A 26,855-nucleotide genomic window follows, 5' to 3' on the forward strand; every position below is an offset into this window, starting at 1 on the left:
TGAACCTCGCTGCGTCAGTTTCAGCACTTTGCGTCGTTCGACAGTTTCTTCTTTTTCAGCCATGCTGTTGATGACTGACGCTGATCTTTGTCCCACTTTCTTGTTCCTCCCACAGACGAACGTGGCTGCTGTGGCCTCTTCACTGGTGTTGTGGTTTGAACTTCCAGGTTTTAAACAAGGCCTGGGTTAATAAACTGTGCGACTGTTGGTCGAAGACCGAGGAAGAGGAGAGGGGCATGGCAGGTTAGCAGGCAGCGAGAGAGAAGGAAAAGCAGGAGAGCAAGGACTCTAAATGTGGGAACTATGACCAGCTGATTGGAGCTGCTCGGCAGTCTGAGGAGGTCTGTGGGTGTCATGAAGGACGACATGCAGAGGGTGATGGGGGCAGAAGATCTGCTGTGGCGAGCCATAATGGGATCAGCTATTTTGAATTTACAAGTCAGATATTTGATGTGAGATGCCTCCTGGATGCCATGTTTCTGACATGTGCCTCTGGGAAGGGGCCTCGGCAGATCCCGGACACACTGGAGAGATTCCGTCTCTCGGCTTTGGTGGGAACTCATTGGTGTTACTCAGAAGAGTCGGAGGAGTCCTACTACCTGGACTACCTCATTTATCTGGATTTATCCTAACATTAGCGATCAGCTTGGTTATAAACTCACTAACTAACCCACGGTTTAACCTGCGTTCAGATGAAAGAGGACTGTCAGCAGAGTGTTTGACAAAAGAAGCAGAAACCATCATATCAGAAAAATATGAAGAGATTAAAGACACAGTACAAGTATGTGAGTGTGTCTCTGTCTGTGTTTGTGTATCTGTGTGAGTGTGTGTGCGTCTGTGAGTGTGTGTGTGCAGCAGGTGAGTATTAGACGCTCTGACTGAACGCGTCTCTGCGTTGTTGTGTCTGTAAAGGAGCTGCTGTGTTAATAAAGCTGCGCCTGTTTGAAGCCGTGACGTTTCTAATCAGATATTAGATGATTGGATGTTTTACACGCAGGTTTGGTTCTGTTCTCTGTTTCACACGTTACAGCTGAAACTCGTCATTTCCACCAAAAAGCGGACAATGCGGCTCGTCAGAGAAGCGCGAGGACACCAGAGGCTGCTGCTGTCCGCGCGCACAGGTCCGAGGGATCTTCGGGAATGATGACGCCATTTACGCGGAGAACTAATTGGTTCTTAGGCGCTTCTGTCACACCTGTTGATGTGTAACGAGTTACGGTGGCGGTAAGACCCGGAGTTTGGCTGAAGTTACCTGGATGCCCGGAAGCGGGAAACGTGATTTTAACGTGAGTTTCTGAGGACACAACGGGAGGAAGCGGGCACCGAGCCTCACGCTCCCGTTCACGGTAACGGTCCGTGAGCCGGAGCACGCGCAGGCTGTTTGTTCGGCTTGTTTTGGCAGCACAAGCCCTGCGCTGATAATTACACAAACGCGCGTGGGCGGCGTGAGCGCGCGTGCGTGGATGAGCGAGAGAGAGCACGAGCGAGAGAGAAAGAGAGATAGAGAGAGGGTGCTGGTGGACCGTGAGGACCGCGCGCGCAGAGCTCCTCTCCTCGGCTCGTGTCGACTCCTCTCGCCGCCTCTCTTTGATCTTTTTCGGCCACTTAGTGCGCAGAAGCCCGGGAGCCTCCACGGAGTGCGCGAGCCCGCAGACAGGTGTGCACGGCGCAGTTATCGGAGCGGTCTATCGTCACGGGCTGTGACATCAGAGCCGCGCGTGGGCGGCGGGCTGCCGTTACCAGAGGAGTTACCGAGGAGTTACCGGAGTGTTGGGGCTCGCGGGGCCGGGATGGTACTCGTGCAACAAGCGGCAGGCTCGCGCGGCGCGGATGCCGTGGCTCCTCGCGCGGGATCCCAGCTGTGCCGGTGAGCGGGTGCTCTCTCTGCGGGGCGCGGGCCGGCCACGAGCCGCCGGATTTACGGACCTGTCCCGAGAACAGTCCCCTCGCGCCTCCTCGCGCTCCTGCGTTTTCCCGCTGCGTGACCGCACGGACCCCGGCGCCGGCATGGGCGGGCGCTCCGGCCTGCCCCTCCGCGTGCTGTGGATACTCCACGCGTTCCTGGACCTTGCGGGCTCCCAGGAGATTTACGCGCCGCACTCCATCCGCGTGGAGGGCGACGTGACGCTGGGGGGGCTTTTCCCGGTCCATGCCAGGGGGGTCCCGGGGACGCCGTGCGGGGACATCAAGAAGGAGAACGGCATCCACCGGCTGGAGGCCATGATGTACGCGCTGGACCAGATCAACGGCGACGATGAGCTTCTGCCCAACGTCACGCTGGGCGCGCGGATCCTGGACACCTGCTCGCGGGACACGTACGCACTGGAGCAGTCGCTGACGTTCGTGCAGGCGCTCATCCAGAAGGACACGTCGGACGTGAGGTGCACCAACGGGGAACCTCCGGTGTTCGTGAAGCCCGAGAAGGTGGTGGGGGTCATCGGGGCCTCGGCCAGCTCCGTGTCCATCATGGTGGCCAACATCCTGCGCCTGTTCCAGGTATGAGTCAGTGTCACACCTGCGCAGAGACGCACACACACATCTCCCTCATAAACCCACAGTGTGAGTGTGTCAGAGTGTAATGACTCCTGCAGACAGAAGAACACGTTTCTGCTGGATTGAGTCGTGCAGGTGAAGCTGTGCGCGCGCGCGCTGGTTTCTGGATCATGTTAATGATGCAGGTTCTGGTCGTGTTCCTCGAGCTGTTCAATCAATCTTTAGTGTGTTTGTGTTTCAGGTTTATCTGCTGCTGCACTCTCGGTGTGCGTGTGTGTGTGTGTGTGTGTGTGTGTGTGTGTGTGTGTGTGTGTGTGTGTGTGTGTGTGTGTATTTTCGGGCTTCTTTATTCTGTGTGTGTGTGTGTGTGTGTGTGTGTGTGTGTGTGTGTGTATTTTCGGGCTTCTTTATTCTGTGTGTGTGTGTGTGTGTGTGTGTGTGTTGCTGGGTTTTGAAACAGAGGTGATCACTGAGCTCCCTCTTGGGTGGGGTTTGATTGAATCGCGTGCTAAATAAGAAAGACTTTTAAAGTTTTTGTCATGAGAGAATTTTTGGTGTTCAAAAAGGTGAGAAATGTGTAAGAAGAGCTGGAGGCTGACAAATCCAGGAGGCAAACCACACAAACGTTCAGTGCATGAAAAACCACATCCTGGCCTTGTTTTCCTCCCCAGGACAGGCTGAGGGGGGTTGTGGTCCTCACAGGGTTAACCCTGATCATCTGGTTTTACTGCCACGCTAACTCTGACCCCCTCTGTTTGAATTCTCTCACTGCCCTAACCTGAGAGGGGCATCGGGGGTCTGGTGGCGCCTTCAGCTGGCTGTGATCCCCGGGTTCGGATGGTGTGGTTGGTCAGGTCGGTAGCAGAAGCCCCGCAGGTGAAAGGGAAACGGACGAGCAGCTGTTAGAAGGAAAAGGTCAACGAGGCTGTAAGAAAAACACCAGCGAAGAAGAAGTGCCTGGCGTTTGGAGCAGACGTGACAGAAGCTGACAGTTGTGCCGGGTCTGAATGTGTCGCAGTGGGTTCAGTGATTTCTGACTGGATGAGCTGAGGTGCTTTAAATGGAGGATTTTTCTGAAAACACCTGCTGTGTCCGTGTTTGCTGAAGGGATGAGAGGCGAGGGGCAGCCAGCGGACGTGCAGAGATTTAATGAGGAGGGTTTTTGGATTGTGAGGATGGAGTTGAGCTCAGATCAGTGTGAGCTGATGAGAGAGGGAGGGCTGGGTCTGCCTGTTGTACAAACCACCGTCTCCATCGAGCGCTGCTCAGGCGATCTGCCTGTATTTCCAGGTGTATCACTTTAAGCCCGCCTCTCTGTATCTGCTCGTGTTGTGTTAGAGGTCTTCAGGACCATCGACGTTCCGTCTTAAAGACGTTGTAAATCCACTTCACCCTGCTGTGTGTGTCACTGTGTTACTGCTGCTATAATCTGTGTGGCTGTATGTGATTCAGCTCCCGGCAACACCGAGCTGCATGAATTCATCCAAACTTCAGCTTGTAGTTTAAATGCTTAAAGACTTTTTTACTCCTGAAAGTCTGAGCCGAGGATTGTCCTGCTGATCTGCCTGCATCTCCCTGCCCTTCACACCGATTGGTCTATGTATGTGTGATGTATATATATATATTTATTTATGTGTGTGTGTGTGTGTGTGTGTGTGTGTGTACACACTTGTGAATAGATAAAAACTGGGCTAAAAACACCACAGCACTTTACAGGAAGGGCCAGAGTCGTCTCTATTTTTTGAGGCGACTGAGGTCCTTCAGCATCTGCCAGAAAATGCTGAGGATTTTCTATGAGTCTGTGGTGGCCAGTGCGATCCTCTATGCTGTTGCATGCTGGGGGAGCAGGCTGAGGGTCGCAGATGCCAACAGACTTAATAAACTGATCCGTAAGGCCAGCAATGTTGTGGGGATGGAGCTGGACTCCCTCAAGGTGGTGTCGGAGAGGCGGATGCTGTCCAAGATAAAGACAATGTTGGATAACACCTCCCACCCACTCCATGACATGTTGGTCAGTCACAGGAGCTCGTTCAGTGAGAGACTGAGATTACCGAAAAGCACCACTGAACGACACAGGAAATCATTCCTGCCTGTGGCCATCTCCCTGTACAACGCATCCACTTAACACACTGTTTGCTGCTACAACTACACATGTTTCTTTTCCAGCTATTTATTTATAAGTGACTTATGTATGTATGTATGTATATATATGTATATATTGTACTATTCTTAGTTAGCGTATTGTCTGTCTTGTCTTAATGTTGGTTTAAAATGGAGCACTGTAACAAAAAATAATTTCCCCCAGGGATCAATAAAGTATTCTGATCTGATCTGATCTGATAAGGAAATCTTCACAGTAATGTGACTGTTGACATGTGTTTGGGGAAGGCAAATGGGATATTGCACATGAGTTAGCTGATGCTAAAGAGTTAGCATAAATGTTAACCTTGCTGATGCACACGATGATGTTAGCTGATAGCCACAAACCCAGCCTCGGGGCACTAAGCTAGTGTGCTCCTAGTGCCACATAAACCCGTATAATTGGAGGGTTGTGTGAGGAAGAGCAGCAAATGAGACGAGAGGCCATCTTTCTTCTTGAGCTGGTCTGTCCTGGAGGTCAGCTGAGTTACGAGGTGAAGCACCGTTAGTTGTGTTTGTTGTGTAGCGCTAACCTGTTTTAAGCCATTTACTTGTCAACTCTGAATCCTTTTCTGTAATCTGGGTCATTTGATCTTCTTGACTTTTCTGTTTGAGCCAAACCAAGGTTGCAGGTTTGAAACCTGCCCTGCGGTCCAGATCAAACAGCTGATCTGATGACGTGTTTATGACGGCTATTGTCTCTTTTAGCTGTTGTGAGTGTAAATTTCCTTGTGAGCAGGTTGACGGTTCGGTCACGCTGGACAGCACGACTAGGAACAACTGGCGGTCGGTCGATGGTCATTTTTTCTGCTGGCGACCAACTGCAAGTAGTTACAGCAACTAACTGTTCACCCAGACGTTGTGAGAGATTCAGCCTCTGGGTGAATGCTTTCAGTCACACGGTGACTGCACAGGTCACCTGACGGGAGGCAACCTGTCTCCAAACAGTCGCGGTCTGACTCAGGCTGACTGCAGCCGCTCTTGCAAATAACCACAGTCTGATTATTGAATGCAGACATGTATCCCGAGTGACTGTGAGTGGTCACACGCCTGGTCTTCAAAGCAACCATTCTAATTGTGGCTGAGCTGTGCTCTCCAGCCATTAGCGTTAGCAATGCTGGTGCAAGGAGGGAGAAGCCTCGGCGCCATGATGGCGAACAACAAATCAGGTTCAAAGTTTTGTGCCCAGACTCGGCAGCTCGCACTCAGGTGGGCTGGAGGGATTTGGTGAAAGTGGACTGTTTAACGTTGCACCTCAGGAACATCTGTTAGGTGTCTGTCGGTCTGGATCTGGAAAGGTCATCATCAGCTCGTGGCGCTGTCTTTAAAACATGACCTCACCTCAAGCTTTTAAAACACACAAGCGTCCTGTGAGTTTATGGTTATTGTAAACGGCGGTCGATGATGTGGTTTCAGATGGGCTGGTGATACTTGAATGTGTGAAGGAGGCCTTGTTTGGTTTTTAGTGAAATGGCGTCTGGCGTCCTGTCAAAGCTGGTTGGTCACCCATCCGCTGTTGGAGCACGACACCGTGCTGTTTGTGGTCAATAACATGAAGTATCGTGTACGTATACACCAGCAAGAGAGTGCAGATTCATATTAAGCCTTATATGATGAATAGTAAGCTGTTATAATAACCGTGCAGCTCCACGAGCCGTGGACAGACGGCTTGTAGCACGCTGATGTAACGCTGCTTTGTTGGATTTGTGAAGCTTTGAGCCTTTTTTCAAACGTCGTTCAGTCTTTAAGGTGCTTTAAGGACATGAACGCCAACGTGCTGTTCATGTCACACTCCGTCACGCCGTCTCCACCAAGCTCTCACTTCTGTTGATAATATCGATCACAGAGTCTGCTACCGCAGTGAAACTGGGCCCGCTGATAATGTTTTGGCGTGCGTTGGACGTGTTAGCGTTTCTTTGTGAGGCACAGTTTCACAGCTTAGTAACTTCTGTAAGCTTTTCAGAGCTTTGGCTCTCAGGCCGGCCAAACCTCCACCAGTTGAAAACAGATTTTGAAAAGAACTTAATGGGCCCGAGCTCAGGATGTTTTTAATAACAGACGCTGAAAAGCTGATTCTCAGTGGGAGCACAAAGTGTTTCTTCTATCTCAGACATTTCACAGCACGAAAATGTTTTTTTGGGAGATGCTAAAAAACTGGCTCGACATCAAGTTTGGAGTCATATGAAGATAAACAGAAATGCTTTTTAATTTTTCAGTTAAATGTTGCTCAAGGAAAATATTTGGTGAGCAGTTTAAGAGGAATCAAATGAATTTAAACCATTGACGTCTCTGTTGTCAGGGACGCATTTCTGCAGGTTTAGCTGAAGGTAAATGAGTCAGACGGAGGAGGGACGGTCTGACCCCCTCTGTTCGAATTATCGAGAGGGTAATTATTTTGCCTATGATGGAAAAGTCATCTGTTCCACAGCTGTTTCCACTTCATTAAACCCCTGATGTTCCTAAATGGCCTAGTTGGCACCAGAGTCACATCACAGACACATTAAGGCCTCGCTCCCTGGACTGCTGCCCCCCTCTGGTGGCTCGGAGGTCACAGCAGAGCCAGAAACTTTTACAGAACATGTAGGGCAGTGTGTTCTCCTTAACATATTTATACAAACACATCAGCAGAGAGAAGACGGAGGTTCAGGGTTAAACTCTCCTCGCTAAAGTTCATGTTTGGGGCTCTCTGATGGGCGGAGACAAACGCCATCACGTGACAAGAACAAGACGTTAAACCGAACCTGAGCAGAGTTGATCCACCCACAGCAGGAGGTCAGTCGTGATCTGTTCAGAGAGACGCCTGTGATTACTATTTCCACGCCCCTGTGTATTCAGCGCTGGTGCCAAATGCAGTGATGTCATTGGTCAGGTCTTTGCATTCACGTGTGAATAAGGCTACATCCACACGTACATGGGTATTTTTGAAATCGCAGCTTCTTCTATGCGTTTGGGTCTTTCGTCCACATGTAAACGCCGTTTTGGATCACTGAAAACAGAGATGTTTAAAAACTCAGTTTTTGTGTTTACGTGCAGACGAGGAAAACTGAGATTTAGTCGCTCAACATCAAAGGTGTGCGCCACGTCATTGTTTACATGAGATGATTTCTACGATGGCAGATAGAGACACTGTTGCTGTTAATCTTACTATGTGCAGTTTTTACACGCTTACATAGACACACGCAGTTACTGTCAGACTGCTTCTGTGCGCCATCTTTGTTTACTCTTTCCCTCCCAGACTTCTAGACCTCTGATTGGCCAACATTTCTACATGTTTATGATTATATCGCATCCTGTTGCTTTGGCATGTTCTCAACAGCATTTGACTTTGTTTTTTTAAGCATAAATGGAAAATCTCAGTTTACAGTTTAAACAAATTTCCCACGTGTGGGACTAATAAAGGTTATCTTATCTTATCTTACATGTACGTGTGGATGTAGCTTAAATCGAGTTTGAGCCGCAATAATAAAATATTTTAAGTCATGAATTATACGCGTCTGGTGTGTGTCCGGCTTTTAGGTCTAGAACAAAGTGCTAGCGTTGAGTGCTAGTGTTCAGTGCTAGCTTTGAGTGCTAGCTTTGAGTGCTAGCGTTGAGTGCTAGTGTTCAGTGCTAGTGTTCAGTGCTAGTGTTCAGTGCCAGCGTGCAGTGCTAGCGTTCAGTGCTAGCGTTCAGTGCTAGTGTTCAGTGCTAGTGTTCAGTGCTAGCGTGCAGTGCTAGCATTGAGTGTGGGAGTAGAAGAGCAGTGTGAACCAGTCCATCTACAAACTGAGACTTCTGTCAGGCAGATAACCCAAAAAGCTTTGTGATGGAGTTAACATCGTCACTGTGACTAATGTAATCTGAATTTAATGCAGTAATATCTTTGGGGAAAAAAATGTAGTGTGATTACAGGTCACACCCAGTCCTGGCTAACAGCTTACACCTCCTGAAGGTGCTGTGAGGCGGGCAGCTGTGGCTCAGGGTGGGTGGTTTGACCCCGCCACGTGTTGTTTGCTCTCCGTCTGTGATGAGAGCGCTGCACAGTATCGCACGTCTGGGTTTTGGGAGGTTTTCACTCTGATTAGCAAAGAAACGGCTGAAGTGAAGCTAATGAGGTGTTTTTATCTGTGAAGCCAAGAACACAGAGGTGAGGTTAGTCCTGCTGTGTTAATAGTGGTTCAGATCGTGTGTGTATAATATTCACACAGTAAGGTTAAAGTCTTATTAACATTAAGTTTTTTATATTAAATCAGCAGATAAAGAGATCTCCCATTCGTCAGCGGTGTGCGTGTGTATCTCTAATCGTCATGTACGTGAACACGTAACGCTCTTTTAACGGAGGAAGTCGTGTTCTTCTTCTCTCGATGTTTTCCTGCAATGAGCCCATTCGCTGCATTAACTCTGACACGTGTGCTGGAGCTGGAATACAATGCATGAAGCTAATGAGCTGTAGCCTACATCCCTCCCATTAACTCCCATTATCAGCGCCGCTGGGACAAACAACACATATTTATCTTTTGAAAGCATCGAAGCCACCTACCAGAACAATTATCGGACACATATGGAGGGCGAGGGATGACGCCCAATTAGACAAATTGGTTTGTTTTTATTAGCGGGTTCAGTTTCACTCAAATTTATGGCTAACGAGGGAGTAGAGTCCGTAATGTGCAGTGACAGAGGGACTTAACGAGCCCGTGCCTTCGCTGCACCTGTGCTGACTCCACCATCGCCACGGCCGGATGAAGCAGCCGAGAGGACGGCGAGGAAGAAGGAAGGAACCAAACATCACAGTGAAACATACGACTCGGGCTTTCTTCAAGCATAAAGTTTAGACATTCCTACAAAAAGCCTGTTCACAGTTATGTGTTTGGTGCCATGAAAGCATCGGACGACAACACGCGATGTTAATCCAGAGCCTCGATGCTTCATGTCACCATCACTTATTCACTGAAGACCAGGCCTGCAACGATGTCGACGTATTTGAAACCACGTCTTGTGTTTTTGTAACAGGAAGCTGTGGGGGCAGTATCGCCTCGTCTGCGCTTAATACCAACAAAGAAGAATGCAGCGTGAATGGCACTGTGCCAGAAACGTTTTTAAACTTCTGTAAATAACTTGGTCTATAATATGTGAAATGTCAAATGTATCCCTCATGAAAGATGTCGAGTCTTCTTGAGTCACAAACAACATTTCTGCCACGTTCAGTTTGTAGCAGCGACGTTGGTTTATCCAGTAAAATGTCTGTCAGAGTCATGTGACCCACAGGCAGCCGGGAAATACAACAAGTATCACAACAGTTCTGTCAAAGTATCTGAAGTGGACAAAAGGAGCGCATGGGTATAATGTCGGTAACACAGAGTTACAAAGATACTTGAAAACAGGTCATTTTAACATAGAACCGCCGGTTCACTAAAGTCTGTTTCCCAACATGAGTAAAGACGTCACACATAAAAACACACCGAGTAACAACACCAGCAAAGCAGGAGGACGGAAGGAACGAATGGAAACTGAGATTTTACAAAATGTGAAAGAATTTCACAGAAATCAAACAAACTCGGTGCAGACTGTGCAAAGTGGAGCTTTCCCTGCACGACCGCTCGACCGCAGTGCACGAGCGTTTAAACGCCGCCGCCCTGGAGCTGTGACGGCGCCTCTGGTGGCTCCGTTTTACAGCGGTGGTGCGTCACGTTGATACCATGTTTATGTTTGTGTTTACAGTAAACAGGAGCAGCTCCACTGGGTTTTTTTTGCTCACATTAATATGACTTCAGGTAGTTAGTCTGTGGGTTGGAGCGTATCAATAACTAATTATGTAAATAATTAGTTAAACAGGATAAGTGGTGTTGAACACCACACCATCTGAGAAACTATCACTATGACAACGTTTCCTTCGAGGCGGAAGGAAACGTTGTAGCAGAAATTTGAAGTTGTTGAAGGAAAGTAAAAACTTTTGATGAATGGATGAGAACAAACTGGGGCCAGCGCAAGCCCTTTTAGCCACGCCCCTTTACCTACATGACAGGAAGTCACCTTTCAGTGAGAGAAATCGGCGCGCACACAGGAGCGACTAAATAAATGCAGTTCTATGAGTTTCTGATTGATGTATTCCCGCCTTTTCTTGTACATTTGGTGTCTCCTCTGCTGATTCCATCAGACGTTAAATTTCCTGCAGCCATAAATCAGCTTCACTCCTTTTACATGTGTGTCGTATATCTAGCAGCAGAGTAAACAGGCAGCCCTTCAGCTTATACCAAAACATAATTTAACACCAGAGCGTGCTGGAAACTGCTTCCTGCATGACTGTGGTGATATTTATCATTTTCAGAGAGGTAATCATATGTTTTTTTTGCTGATGTGAGTGTCGTCGAGTATTCCTGCTGTAGAGAAAACAGTAATTGTGCTGAGTGCCACTCGTCGCCGGCTCTGTCGGATCTGAATGAATCACCCGGTGACTCACGTTGTATCATCGCGCTGCGAGTTAAGGACCTCGGCTCAGAATGAAGCCGCACAGGTAGGAGAGGAGGAGGGCTTAGCGCCCAGGTTCAGGAGGAGACGTTGAACTGCTCGACATGAACGAGCTCCATTCAAAGCCAAAGAAATGCCGTCGCTCGGCCCAGGTCAGACGCACACTCATTATGCTGTGGAGCATGAAGCTGTGACTGCTGTGTAGCACCATCCTCACAGTCAGACAACGCCCAAATATCTCAGTAATCCGGTACCAGCTGATGGTTTTCACCTGTGCGTGGATCTACGCAGACTGTACCGTGTGAACGTGTGCGTTACGTTGTTCTGACCGACTGCGTCCAGCATCTGACCCGGATCCTTGTGACGCTCCCTCGCTGTGGGTGTTCCCGATCTGTCTGAAGGGAAAAGGCTTTGCTGCTTTCTGTGGCTCACAACTCTTGGACACAGAAGTATCGGAAAAGCATCTCTGACCTATATTCACTGAAGTACGGCAGGCAGAGTGCCGATTCCTTAAAGTGACACCGCATTGGCCACGCTGCATCCATCTTTTATTGCGTCTGCGTGCAGGGAGGACGGACAGTTTCTTTCAGGTCAAAACAAATCGGGCAGGTGTGATTGGCAGGTAGCAGCCGCAGCGTGGAGGCTTTCATCGCACAGGAAGCTCCAGTTTCCTGAGACTGCACGAACAGAGGTTTGATGTCGGCTGACTTTGTTGCGTGTCGCTGGGAGAACTGGCCCTGTAGCGAACGACCACGAGTAACGAATACGAATGAGCGGCTTCGCCAGTATGAGGCAGCGCTGCAGTGAAAACACGATCCTGTGGCGTTATTACAGCTTCTGGTATTGAAGCTGCGCAGGGCTCGTTGTCCATCATCACAGCAGGATGCTCCGCTTCATTAGAGCTGCTAATGTCGTCACCAATGGTGAGACTAATGAGTCATTAACATGAATTTATTGTTTTTAATGAAGTGAGAGACTATAACATACCATTAAGAATACCAACACCTGGACCTTAGTCCATCAGCCTGAGTCGAGGTTCCCCGAAGAATGAGCTGCTTTCAGACACGAAAGAAAATCCCTATGACGGCGTCCCCGGCACACAGGCGGACCTTTTCAGTGCCTGTTGGACTCCACCACAGTCATCCGCTAGCAGGGGCGAGGAGGATGAGGGATGGGAGTCAGCGTGTCCAAGTCTGACGCCGTGGTTCCCTGAGAGGTGGAGCTGGAGCTCTGAGGTGAGCAGGTGTCCTGCCGTCCTATCGCCAGCAGCAGAAAGGAACCTCCTCTGTGCTCAGTTAAACTTTGAGGCAACCCGTGTAGCCCACGAACTTGATGGAGAGAGATTATAAATCTGATCTGGGAGTGAAGTGGAAACCATCCCTGTGGGAAAAAACCACATTGCTGCCACTGCAACATGATGTCATGATGACCAACATCAAGGTCAAGACTCAGACTGTTGGACTGGAAGTGGAGCAGCAACAGAAACAATAAGAAAGCTCAGTGAGCCGTCACTTTAATTCTGCTTTGGTGGAAATGTGCAGGAAATGAGCTGTAAGTAATAAATGATTTCAGACTGTCGGTGCGGGTCAGGGTTGGTTTGAGTCTAAATATGGAACGATGGCACTTTTACAGCTGTGACTCTTCTGCTTCAGCGTCCTCACCTTGCAATACAAAAGACTCTCAAATGGAAATACTGTCTCGGTATTTTCCGGTTTGCTGTTCCAACCAGGTGAAAGTGATGGTTGATGATGATCTGATGGATGTTACGAGGTTACGTCCTGAATGAAGCAGCAGAGAAACAATCAGGTTTCCCCTCCTCGTCTCTTCTGCTGCTCGTCCTAATAATCCAAGACCCCGGGGAGGGAGAGGCTTCCCACCTCATTTCGGGGCCTTTGTGCCTCCTCTCAGCCTGTCGCAGCTGCTTGCTGAGCCTCTTTCTCCTCGCCATCTTTGCTGAGCATAAAGGAATTGCCGCGTTCGACTGGGCCCTCGGAGACGCGTGCGGGTTCATCTATTACGGCCAGAACATCTCCTATGGGCATGGACGGCGCTCGCGCTCTGCTCTGTGTTAGCGGCTGCAGCTGTGGATTAAACAGCTTTGTTTCAGCTTGTTGGTAGTGATGACACATCGGCACACGTTGGGGCTCACATCTATTTAGTTCAGTGCTTCTGAGTGGTTTTTCATCCCCAGGCTTAAACTGAGCAAATTAACTGTCACCACAGGGCAGACTTCTTCAAACACAGACTTAAGCTAAACACTTGTTCCTGTGTTTTCCTTCAATATGTACAGTCGGTACCTCAGTGGATCTACAGGACAGTGAAGACCTGGTGGTTACAAGTACATTTCCTTTCTCAGTTTTCCTTTCATCTGTCATCATAACCTCCAAACAGGTCCGAGGCCGGCAAAGCATCGACTGAAAAGTCGCCATTCTGTAACCAGAAGGTGAAAAACCTTTAGATTCATAAACTTAATCAAAGTCAGGAAGGCACAAAAACCATTAAAGTAATGATACAGCACCCCTGGTGGTCAGTGTAGGTACTGCTGGTGGGCCACAAGAAAATGAATCCACAATAAATGCATGAAAATGTTAAATGAATAGCAGAGAATGATAATTAAGAGTTAAAATGTTGGACTGTAGTTCAAAACAGACGTACTGAGAATCAGCCTGTTTGTTTTATTCTGTAATAATTTCATACATTTTCGTATCGTGAATATTCTTAAAGTACACAGAGCTGGGTGCATATTCGATGAATTTTTGCTAAATGTTCAGGGGTCTGTGGCATAAATATATAAAAATGGAAATTACCATTAATACCATCTTATGATGTTGAATATTTGAAATTGAAGTAATAAAACACAGATGTTGGATTATTCCTAATTTATCCAGAATCAAACAGAAAAATGACTCTCTTAGTCTCCGTTACGGTTGCAGTGATGTGTACAGACAGTGTAATCCAGCTGATATTGCAGTAAATCTAAAAACGTCGGCCCACTTGGCGTGCACCAAAGGAAGCGAGGTTTTGAAATTGAGATGGCCGGGGATCATCTGACGCAGGGTGTGGCTGTTTCAAAGGCAATGCTGTCTGTACCAGTTTCAAAATAAAAGCCTTGTAGTGTTTCACTGCAGAGAAACCCTCATTTCACATGTCCGCTCTTAGCTTTTATCCAGTTTTCACTGAGCAGCCTTTACATGTGCTGTGAGATCTGCCTCAGCCGTTTAAACTGAATGTGCACCGAGCTTCCTCAGAGCCCACAAGTACAAAAAAGAGAAATAAATAAATAAAAACGAAAAGGAAAAATTGGTTGGATTAATCAGTAAAATCAGTAAAATCAGTAAAATCAAGTTTAAAGCAGATTCTGCAGACAGGAAATCACATTCAGGTGTTTTTATCTGGTTTCCTGCTGTGTGGTGATGCCTGTATGTGAGGAACAGTGCAACCACAGGTAGGTCCACCTGTCAAAGAGGCCACACCCCTAATAATGTAAAACCTTAAGCCTTAACACAGTGTAAACAGGTGAAGTATGAAGGGAGACGTGATCTCTATAAACATGTTAATTTTAACATGGGGACTGACTCACTGCTGCCTCTGCTGGATGTCAGAGGACCTGCGGCTGACGATCTCTGATTTTCACACGCACTAACTTCCTGTGAAGATTAGCGAGGAGGTTGGATGGTTCAGGGCTGTGGCCGACCAGCTGATGTGAAAAACATTAAAACATTATTTAAGCCGCTGGCTCCTCCTGACAAAGCCAATCAGAGTCTGCCAGTGTCCGCAGCACTGTGAGCGGCGAGCGCCGCGGCGGGCGGCCGGAGGTGATTTGTTGCCTCTTGGCCGTCAGGGAGCCTCCTGCCAGTTTACAGCAGTAAAAAGTCACCGTGGTATTTATGGTGCATTGTTTTCAAATTACTCTCAGTCAAAGGTATAAAAAAGCAGAGAGAGGTCACTGCTGTGTTCGGTCTTCTTCTGCACTGGAGGGCCTCGAGATGCTTGTTTCCATGGATACCATTCAGCTATAACCAGCACATGTAGTGCCAGTTAATTACAGTTCAATACATTGGTTTCATAGTGGAATAATGAACAATTAATTAGTCTAATGCTGGAATATATCAGCAGTAAAAGTACACAAGTTTTACCAGCTTCCTGTAGTGAACGCGTGTCAGATCAGTTCCTGCTGTAGTGCAATTAAAGGATATTCGAGCATCACGCACGAATGCTTGAAGTATAAAGGCCACGAGGGTGAGGAAAGTGTGTCCTCACACCGCTCTGCGCTGGTGTTTGTGTCAGCTCAACAAGCTGCTCGTCATCCGTCCTCCAGGAGTCAAAGATCTCCGGACACGAGGGGCGGGGCCGGAGATCTGCCTCTCACTTCTAGCAGGCGATGTTTTCCTGGCAGAGTGAAGGCGGAAGCAGATTGATGTGCTGCCAGCTCGCCCGCTTGTCGAGTCAAGGTCGTTTCAGTGAGACTGTCCGCCGCTCGTGCAGCTCGTCACGACTGACCCGCTGCTGCTGCTTCACCACCACTGGGAAAACTCATTTCAGCTCAGTGTGTCAAACATCTGGGCCCCGATACCCCAAAGCGTCCGGACGCCAGCATGACGGCGACAGATTGACTTTGTCCCGCCTCCTGCATGAGGTTCTAACCTTTCAGCATCCAATGATCTGTTTGGGTTCGCTTCACATCGAAGCTTTATGTCATAGGTGTCAAACTCTGGCCCGTGGGCCAAATTTGGCCCGCAGCCTAATTACATTTGGCCCGCGAAGCCATACCAAATGACTATCAGAGCTGGCCTGCTGGTATTATACAGCTAATATATATATTGTTTAGTATTAAGCTTTGCTTGTTCCATATTCAGTTTTTCAGCTAAACTTGTCCATAAGAAAAGATTCATTCTTATATCTGGAGGAACAAATATATTTCAATAAATATTAACGTTAGCCCGCGACTTTGTTCCAGTTTTGAATTTTGGCCCACTGTGTATTTGAGTTTGACACCCCTGCTTTATGTGGACATTTGAACACTTTTTACCAGTTAGGAGCATTTTTATTTACTAATGTTTATGTTTTTGGCAGACGAAAGAACAGATGACCATTAACATCACGTGTGTTACTACGAACATCTCAGACGTGACGAGTAGAGCAGGGCGATATGGCCAAAAATATTTATCACGATATATATTTGAAAATTTGCGATAACGATATAACTGACGATATAATTGATGCGAGACAAAATACAACTCCACAACATTACTCGCGCAAAAAGACAACCTTCCATTTATTTTCACTTAAACAAGAAGCTGGTTTTTATGTACATTGAAGCTTTATAAAAATGTAACAGTGCAAATGCAAATTCCTTGCTGAAAGTTTAACCAAAAGGCATTTCCAGTAGAAATGGGCTGACATATCCTGAGCATAACCATGTATAATATCCACTGAAGTTAAAAAGAGGTGCTTTGCAACATTAAACTGCAGTGTGCAGTACGTATTTTTCGGACCGTAAGGTGCACGGGATTATAAGGCACATTAAGCGAAACAAAGCAGTCAGATAAAGCAAACTTTATTAAACTCATTCTTCTTGCTTCCTCCACTTCTGTACCATTGTTTCATTAATGTTGAATTCTCTGGCAGCTGCTCTATTCCCATGTTGTTGCAGTATATTAATGACTAACCTCGTATTGTGGATGGATTATCTCAGTTGTTCTCCTGACTGAAGTTTGGTCCGTTTACAGCATCCTGCCATGCGATTGCATTTGTCTCTAACTATCAGGAACCTTCACGTTAACTTTTATAAGTGGAAAAGTGTTAGTGTTCGTCCTCCAGCTTCACTGTTTATGTTATGCTAACATAGCTGTGTCGCTAACGATCACGTAGCACATCCTTATATACCAGCTAGCCCAACTTCAGTAACCCTACAAACGTCACTGCTGTTTAGTTTCCTGTCTTCATTTATGTTGGAAGTGATAGCAGAGCTGTACGTTTGAATTTTTTCAGAAATCTCTCAGTCAGAACATGCTATATCATGTTTAGGTAACTAGCGAAACTAGCGAGCTAGCTTCCGCTAGCTTCCTGCTAACTTCTAACTCCGTTAAATGTAATAAATTTTGTTTTCATGGATGCCTGGAAGTTAAACTTCATAGTTACACCTGGTAAAGCAGCAATGCTGATCGTTTTATTAAAGATGAAAGAATTTAGACAGTTTTTAACTCTAAGTGATGCTGCAGTGTTGTTTGACCTGAAGAATACGGAGTTTAGGACCCAGATTACTCCCAGATTTAAGAGCATCTTAGTCCGACAAATACGACAATAACGACGGCCGCTTGCATGTTCTGCAAAAAAATGTGCTTTGTTGTGTATCTGACGGACAAACACCAAACCAGTTCCACATCACTGAAGTTGCACCATTTTTACAAACCAATTCTGGTTCATCTGTTTCACTCAACAATCGGCCATGTGTGTATGAAAACAAAGGCACTGCGCATGCACGTTTTACTCATATTCTATCGCGATATTTCATTTTCCTATCGTTGCCTAACATTATACCGGTATTACCGTGAACGGTATAATATGGCCCAGCCCTAATGACGAGCACAGCTGCTCCAGAAGGAAGGCCACTGGGCATGAGCTCACAAAGGTGGTGCCCTGTACCTGCACCCTGCATGGATGCTGGTGGATGTTCAGAGCAAACACCAAACTGTGCTTTCCAACCAAGGACTTACGCTTCTCTGTAGGGACGCTCCTGAGCAGAGCCTAATGCTGAGTGTGTATTTAAAAACTGTTCTGCATGAATCAAAGTGTACGTTAAACATTGAATATCCACACCTCCTGATGTGGGTACACGTGTCAGTGTCTCTGACACGGCGGCAGGCGAGCGTTCGTCCAGCAGAACATCAGCTCTCTGTTTAGCGTTGGATCGTGAGATGTTAAAGCTGTTGTAAATTAATAAACTATCAGGTCAGTATTTCTGGCGACTACATCCGTACCCAGCAGCTGGACTGATGGTCCATCCCTCCAAGTGCACTGGCCTGGAAGTTCCTGTAATGGAAACCTTTCACTGAAAAGGTCAAAGGTGGGATAACCACAGTCTGTGTTACTCTTCTGAGGAACGTTCTGTGAGAAACGACGTCCTCGCAGGCCCGCCGTCCTCGCAGGCCCGCCGTCCCCGCAGGCCCGCCGTCCTCGCAGGCCCGCCGTCCTCGCCATTAGCTGAGCTGTTTTGGATTCACCGTGGGAGGAATGAAAGCAGCCAGCGTTCAGCGCTCAGCTGCCAGCTCGGCTCAACCCGCTTCACTGATTCACTGAAGCTCTTTGGCCCAGGGTACACAGCTGCTCTGCTTCCTGCTTCTTTTATTGTTGTCCACTTCTTCTGTGCTGAACCACACCAACCCTGCCCTCAGCAGTGGAGAGAAGCTGTAATCTGCGGATCAATACGGCGCACCGGAGACTTTAAACCCTCTCACGGCCGCCTCTGAATTTGTGCTCGTCGATCTGCACGGAGGATGCCGAACGAGGAATGAAAAGAGCACGGCAGAAGCCATTGTCTTCTTTTTTATTACTCCCAACAGATATGCAGAACAATCGCGGAGGACCGAGCCCCGGCTACGTGCTCTAATTAATGATTTCATTATTTCTGAGAGTGGCTGCGCCTCCGTCTGAAGCCCCGGTTTCTTCTTTGTCTCGCTCGCTCATTACACAGTGATGTCATTATAATTTCACCTCTTTCTTCGTCTGCTGCTCTTTCTTTCTTCTTACATAAGAGCCGCAGTTTGATGCTGCACAACAGACACTGAAAGCACCGAGGTTAAATTGAACCAACCGTGCAAACATGGATGCAGCCTTATAGGAATGCACTCATTCACTGTGCCTGCATTGATTCGTCTTGATCGCGTTACTGCGATGATGATCAAAAAGGATCAAAAGTGAATAACGTCAGTGTGTCTTAAACTCCAGGCTTTGTTTCAGGAGTTCACTTACATTTTAAGACGTTGATGTTTCACAACAGTTTCAAAAATCCTGCCCAGAGTTTCATTATTGTAACATCATGATGATTAAACTGAACTTATCTTGTGATTCAGGCTATAAAAATGAGAGTTTGTCCCGTAGGACGATTTACAGTTATTAAATACGTACTGTAAGGTAACCATGGCAACCAGCAGAAGCCCAGGTGACGCACCGACACCTGCATCGCTGCCGTGAGGTCACTGGGAAGCCCGTCATAGATCTGCTGCATAGATGACTCTGCTCGTCCACTGAGGACGTGTCGTTTTATGAGGACGGAGTTCCTTGCCGAGGAGGTGCTGGCTCTCTGCGGCCTGCTCTCGGTGTTGATGCTTCATGATCTGTCGTTCCTCGGCCGGAGCCTTCAGAGGCACGCCTCCGAAGGCTTGTGGTGAAATGTTGCTCAGGCCGATGCGCCGACGTCTCCCGTGGCGCCATCTTCAGGTCTATTTTGTCTTGTGGGCTTTTTCACTGCGAGCTGATGGATGAATCTCGCTGGCGTGATTCGGCCCTGCGGACGCGACGCCTCGCCGCTTCATCGGGCAGGATTACTCGTCTAACTGGAGAGTAATCTGTTGTGACCTCTGCTCTCACTGCCTTTGCAGGGCACTGTGCAGAATTTTACATTTTTCTGTAATAACTGGCCTGAAAACGTTCACGGTCACAGGGCTTCCTGATCAAGCAGGAAAACAAATGCACACTGCAGGAAGGGACGTGCTCCACTCTTTGTGTAAACACATGAAAACTGGTTTGCAGGATAATTCAGGTTTGAAATGCTGTTGGTTCATTTCCAGATTTGTACTTTTCTCCTGGACCGAACGACGGCAGCTTTGCACGAGTCACAGTTCAAAGAATAATCCTCCTTCATCTCACTCTGAGCCTGCAGCCCATCATCATCCTCATCCTGCAGTTCCTGGATATGTGTGAATGCAGCGAGACGGTGCACTGGTCCACAGACGTGTGGGAGTCATTCCTCAGACCGTGTCATCCTAACATGATTATTGGTGTTGTCCTTATTCAGGACTGGAAATGATTGTTTTACAAAAATACAAAAAAAATGTTGTGCTGACTCATGTCTCAGATTTTACTATAAAAACATGGATTCAGTTTTTTGACTTGTGGTGTGATGCATTCAAACACGCGATGCTGACCAACGTTTGCATGTAAATGCAGAATAAACACATCTGATTTGCTGTAGGCGAACAGGAAGATGAGTGCATGTAATCAGATTACACGGCGTTATCCCGCTGACACCCAGACAGACAAACGGCTGAATGTAAAGCTGAGTCTCAGCGATGGATTTGAGTGGTGGTGTTTGATTTATTGGTAAACTGTGTGTCTGAGTTACACTCACCTGTGCAGAGTCAGCCAGGTGAGCGCATCAGGAGGAGGCGTGGCTTTTGTTGCCCAACTTAAATTATGGATGTTAATTATTTACGTTAAACAAAGTGTGAATTTGTGTAAAGAGTAAATATTCAGTGAGTCTGTGCGTTTATTATTTTATCCAACTTGAACAGCTGCAGCTCATAAACTCATATTTGTCTCAGCCATGAATACCTGGTTAGCATCACAGGTTCTAGCATCTGTTAACCCAAATCTACTAACTGGTGAAGAATCCACTGACATGTTTTAATGATTGTTTTGGGGGTGCTGATAACGTCTGTGAACCAGCGCCGCTGCAGCAACCTCGTCTCTGTAACGTCGTCCACGCTGCGAGGGCGCGGCGGCTGTGAACTTCTTCATTACACGTGTATGATTTTACAAAAGACTGTGATAAGACCGCGCTGTTCCAACCAGTTAATTCCACACTCGGATCTGTTTGTTGTCTCTTCAGCTGCAATCACGGCTGACACGCAGCCGCCATAATTACACACCTGCTCTGTCTGTCATCGCTTCACCTCGTTATATCATCCTCGCCGGGGGCTCAGCTCCGTCACACTGCTGCTTCTTCTACATGACTTATTCTTCACGCTGCAGAGAAGCGTGCGAGGCAAAGCTCTGACACAACAGGAAGTTAGCTAGCCTAACCGCACAACACTGATGTCAGACGTTCACACCAGCTGCACACCTGAGTGTCAGCACCAAGCTCACCTGGACGCCAGAGCCGGGCCCGTCGTTTAGATTTTCATGGATGGTTCATCACACAGGATTGGAGGCGGCGTAGAGTCGAGGAAGGCGGATTTTGGGAGAAGCGACACGGTCCGGTCACACAGAGTTACAGCGCGAGGAAGAAATCGACATTAGACCTGAAAAGAATGACTGAAGCTGCTCGGTGTGGTTCACACGGTCATCATTGCTGACGTCCATCCGTCACGTTTCTTCAGGCTTGTGTGTGTGCTGGAGGCGGGGCACACCTGGACGGGTCACAGAAAACAAAAACCCGTTCAAACGTAGAGTAAATGTGTCGTATTTGAGCTGTTGCTGGCGCACAGCCTGGCGCTGTTGTGTCAGCGATGATCGACGACGCCCTGACCTTTTCTCGTCGTTACGAGATCTCGTTAGTATCCGACGGCTTTGTCTCGTTCGTGCCGTCAGAATTATGTAACGACCTCGTTTGGGGGGCAGCGCGGGCGCTGGAAGTGTTTGTGGGCCCGACAGGAAGTGGAGTGTAAACATGGAGCATCTGTATGCAGGCTGCAGCCTGATGCAGTGTTTGGAGGAGGCAGATGGAGAGTGGGAGGACGCTGCAGAGCCGTCTTCGTTCTTCAGAGGAAGTCGGCGGTCCGCGCAGAGGAAACCTTTGTACTGCTGATCAGCAGCAGCTCGGGTCTCGGGCTCGTGATGGTTTATTTCACTGTAACGCAGATTATGTGTTATTGACGATGCTAAAGATAAATGCTGAAGTTTCTCCTGTCATTCCTCGTGACGCTGGGAATCAAACTTTTCCACCTGAGCGGTCTCAGTTGTCTGAGTTTGGACACGCGTCTTCATCGCAGCCTTCGTCTGTGACACAAACGTCGTATCTGTTCTTCGTCTTCCGCTCGCTCGTGTCATAAACGATGGAGATGCTGGGACCTCCCATCAGCCTGCGGCTGCCTTCGTCTTCCTCGTTGGTGCTGTAACGAGCTTCTCCCGCGAGGCCAAGCTGCCACAGCCTGTTAGAGCGTCCTGACGGCGCTGCTCAGTCCTCCGGGTACCAGCTGCTGACGGTGAAGCTGTCGTCTCCACCAAACCTGTTTCCACCTTCAGTTTCTAATCTCAGTGCAAATCTGCGTCATATTTCAATTTAAAGCAGATTAAAGGCCTCTGTGCGCACCGCTGGTGCTTCCAGATGAGTGAGGTGAATGTCGCTTCATGGACTGAGCTGAATGAGCTCTGATGTGCTTTGGATTCGAGCCGTCGTAATCTCGGCCTCCTGCGGGGGCGCCGGCCTCCTGGCATGAAAGGATGATGGTTAGCAGCTTTGTGGCGCCGCTCTGTTCACGAGCCAAACCCCAGTTACTCACATCGTCCTCTGAGTGAGCGCTGTCGGGATTACACCTGTTTAAACCAACGTCGCCTCCAAAGAGATTCTCCTCTCCTGACCTTTGACCTCTCACTAAACAGAGTAGAAGGTGAGAAGCTGTTCATCTTACAGCGCACAGCAGGAAGCCGTCCTCTTCAGACTCGTCACTGCAAAGAGACTTTAGTGCTTTCAGAATCGAGTCGATCGATTTATAATCATAAAAAACATCAAAGCTTAAAATGATTTGTAAAAACTACTTCCTGGAGGCGTGGCGTGCAGCAGGAAGGATGCCATCAGAGCCCTGCAGATCACATCAATATAGAAAGATTGAATTAAGCTGCAGGAAAATGCTCCTGATTATAAACTCATTGAAGCAGGATTCAGCGGCGTGATCAGTTTATTTCCACCTGAGGCAAACGGCGGGCGTGCGACTCTGATCGGCAGCTTTAAAGGAAGACGGCGGCGAGGAGTCGGACGCTGGGCTGCACTCCTCGTCCCTGTTTGGTGAGGAGGAGCGCCGAGGCAGGCCGACAGATAGTCGGTGTCAGGTTTTCATTTTAAAGCTTTACTCGTCGACCTTCTGCAGCAGCTGCTCTGGTTCATCCAATCACCTGCCAAGTACTTCTACAAACTGCTGTTTCCAAAGGTTTGTGTCCCAGATGGTTCAACGTCTCCGTCATCAGTCACAGAGCCAACTGACTTTAACTGGGCTGAAGCTGTTTTTCACACAGAAAATCACCTTTAAAGTCAGACGGTTTAAAAACTCTGAACCACTGAGACTGAAACTGGATCCTTTTACTGTTTAAAGAAATCAGATAAGAAAACATATAAAAAGTGACGTCATCGTGTTTATTGAATAGATTTATAAACAAAAGAAATGACAAATAATGAAAAACTAAATTTAATGTGTAAAAACGCACGACTGATGATTTTTAAAATTAAGTATTAAAAATGTTAGAATGAAAACAAAAACATGACATGAAAATGTAAACATTTAAAGACTAACAGGATGCAGTCACCCTGTAACAAACTAAACTAAAGGATAAAGACAGAAAACTGCAGAAAGATTTGAAAATAAATAATTAGAAGTCAAATAAAAGAAGATGATAAAAAATCGGAGAACAAACAGAAATAAACAAGTTAATTAAGAAAAAGCTGAAAATGAAAATGTTCTGAACAAGGAGTGAAAGAGTAAATGATAAGAAATGGAAGCAGCGGTTACAGGACGTAACCCTGGTTCTGTGAGTCACAGTGTGGCCTGGGAACATGCTGGAGCAGCTGGGGCTCAAACTACCAACCTTTCAGCAGTTTTGTTGATTGCTGGAAGCTGAAGTTTGTCCGGTCGGCGCTTAATTAACATAAATTGGTTTCAGCTGAAGACAACATGACGACAGCGCCGCCATGCTTTCCTATGATGATGCTACTTGGAGGACGCCGTGTCGCCCCGGGCTTCCTGTTGATGTGGAGCTTAGTGTTGAGACCAAACAGTTCAGCTTTGAATCAGCTTTGCTCATCCAATGAAAAACCACCGCTGCTAATGCTCGTGCTCGGCATTTTCACTAAAGCGCGACTGCACCATGCTGCTCGGCACGAGCCAATGAAAACACCTCTGGGCTCAGTAAACTCTGTCCTGATGAGTTGATGAGTTGAATAAAACATGTTGGTTTATTTTGTGGTCTCGTTGGACCAGGAAGCAGGATGTGGATCTTACACCTTAGCAAACAGCACCTGTGGGTGTGCTGCGTTCGTTAGATGTCAGGTTCCTGGAAGCAACGATGGATTCCGGTTTTGCATTGAGGGAGTTTTTCCGTGGTTGGGCTGTCGGGCTGCACAGCTCATGCTAACCTGACTGTGGCTGACGGCCTTTGGACTTACGTGAAACCAGCGGCGTCTCAGCGATGAGCGTTTCACAGGCTGATGAAGAATTAAAAGATAAACCCGAGTGCAGCTGTGGCAGGCGGACCGAAGAGCAGCTGTGTGAAAATCTGCGAGAGCGGCGTGAACCACAGAGTGACGCAAACCCGTGACCACGAACAGACAGCGCGCCTCTGTGGAAACAGCTGAGCTCAAAGACTCGACGTCAGCAGAGACGCCTCGTCGCTGCACATATCACCGAGACCCTCCTGAAACAAACGCTCATCTGTCCAGATGTTGGAGAGCAGGTTTTAGTGCAGAGAACAGAAGGAGGAGGAAGTAGGAAGGCTGGCTCAACCTAGGAAACCGACTGAGTGGAGGCCGAGGAGCAGCGCCACCTGCTGCCAGCGTCACGAGAACGTCCGCTTTCAGAGAGCGACGAGTTTAAGAAGGATGAAGAAAGTTTAACCTCCAAAGACCCGAACTTCATGGCAGCATTTTTAATTTCTCTTTTTGGGGCTGATTGGGACCTGATAGATGTAAAAACAAAGAATTACCTGATTTTCTCTTTTTTTATACTTGATTTTTGTTTCTGAGAAAAATGAGATCCACATATGAGGACATTCACTTTAAGTTTTGATAGAGCAGTGTCAGTACAACGTCCTCGTAAGTAGAGATCAGGCCCTTGTAGAGCAAAGTTGTGTATTTTGGTCTTGACAACCCAAAATGTGATGTCAACATATGTGGACGCCAGGTTTGAAAACGTAAAAGAAATCCGATGATTAATAAAGGCAATAAAACATTAAGTGAGAAAAACAAAGTAAAATAACAAAAATAATTTACCTGTTATACCAATAATTAAATCAAATAGATGAAAAAAATTAAAAAATGAAGAAAATATTGATTTAAGAATAAAGTTGGGAAAAGTGTTTTCATAATGAGGTCAATGCACATTTTAATAATTAAAAAAATATGAAAATAAAATCAAAATATTTGAAGAATAAAGGAAAATAAATGATTAAAGAAGAAACAGTCAGAGCTCAAAGTCTGAATATTTTTATTATTGTTTTTATTTAATTTCTACATGTTTTGTTTCTTTTTAAACAAGATCAAATGAAATGACATCTTAACTCGTCATGTGGTCATTTCCACGTGCTGACGTCACACACGGATGTCTTAAATCACACACCTGATTCACCTGAAGGCATTTATAAGGTAAAGCCCGACAATAACGCAGGACAGAGACGCGAGGGGAGGAGTCCCAGGCGCCGACCGCCGGCTCGCTCTGTGCTACAGCATCGCGTGAACCAATCAGCATTTCTACCTCATAAGACTTTCTGACATTTTTCCATGAAGCTGGCCGTGACGACCTCGCTGCATGTGAGCACGCCACACTCTGACAGAGAGAAACGTGGCAGAGATGGACTCTTACTATTGGATACGAAGGTTAAACAGTAACGTTTAAAATATTTATATTTATTTAGAGATTAAAGGAAAGGATGTGAGTGAGAACTGCTGGGGATAAATAATCCTTCATGGAGGATGTTCTGAGTCCTAAAAACATTTGGACGGTTTTCTGGGCGACGTCCGAGTGTGGAGTCGTTAGTCTGCCAAAGAAACCCTGGAGGACGCAAAGAAATGACTCTGTTTCCAGAGGATTTACATCCATGTGCGGCGCGGACGTTGTTTTAAAGAGTCTCTCACATATTAAGTGAGAGACTTAATATGTGACATATTAAGTGTGCTTCTCACAGCCGAGGACGTCCAATAAACGACCGCCGGCATCGATTCTCAGAGCAGATGTGACATTTTCCAGGAGCGGACGTCTCGCTCGGGAGCAGAAGGCTATTTGAGCTGAACGGTGCCAAAGTGCGAGCTCATCTTCGCTCGTCTCAGAAATGTGTGAGCGCAGTTCGTGCAGGGCCGCTGGTTTAATCCACACGTCCATCTGCAGCCACGTGGCCGTGAAGGACTCGATGCTGACCTTTGAACCCAATATGACTGCAATCCGTTCACCAGAAAACAGAAAACGGGCGTCATCGTGATCCCAGCTCCTCCCAGAAACTCTGAAGGAGCAAACGTTGGAGCCGCCACGCTGCACAAACACAGACTGCTACCTGTGGAGTGAACAAAGTGTCTGGAATCAGCCTTAATCACAGTTTCAGGAGCTTCAGAGGAACAGAGAGCAGCAGGCCGATGTTACACCTGTGATCCAGACGCACCAACATTAACGTGTGGACCATGAAACACGTCACAGAAATGAGCTGCTCTGGTTACTCTGTGCTGATGACAGTTTCCTTTGCCTTTAAATCTGCTGGAATGGGCACATTTTGTATCGTTCAGAAACATTTTGTTAGGCTCCAGTTTGTCACGTGTGACGGTTTGACACCTTCACTGTTCAGGAGATGTTCAGGGACAAACTTAGAAGACGTAAAAATACCAAACTGCTCATTTACATGTGCACTCAAATAAAAACATGCAAGAG

The 26,855-nt window shown here is 47.3% G+C and overlaps 1 protein-coding gene across 2 annotated transcripts in view; it reads left to right on the top strand.

Moving 5' to 3' along the window:
• Positions 1–1,004: 1,004 nt before the first annotated feature.
• The window catches only part of grm7 (glutamate metabotropic receptor 7), a 164,797-nt gene continuing 138,946 nt past the window's right edge, over positions 1,005–26,855 (top strand). For both annotated transcript variants that reach the window (XM_014407782.3, XM_004558972.5), the window contains exon 1: positions 1,005–2,496. In XM_014407782.3, the coding sequence (XP_014263268.3) occupies positions 1,831–2,496 (666 nt within the window). In that variant the 5' untranslated portion in view covers positions 1,005–1,830. The remainder of the gene's footprint in view (positions 2,497–26,855) is intronic.

This window comes from Maylandia zebra, linkage group LG5, assembly GCF_041146795.1.
Source record: "Maylandia zebra isolate NMK-2024a linkage group LG5, Mzebra_GT3a, whole genome shotgun sequence".
Lineage (NCBI taxonomy): Eukaryota > Metazoa > Chordata > Actinopteri > Cichliformes > Cichlidae > Maylandia > Maylandia zebra.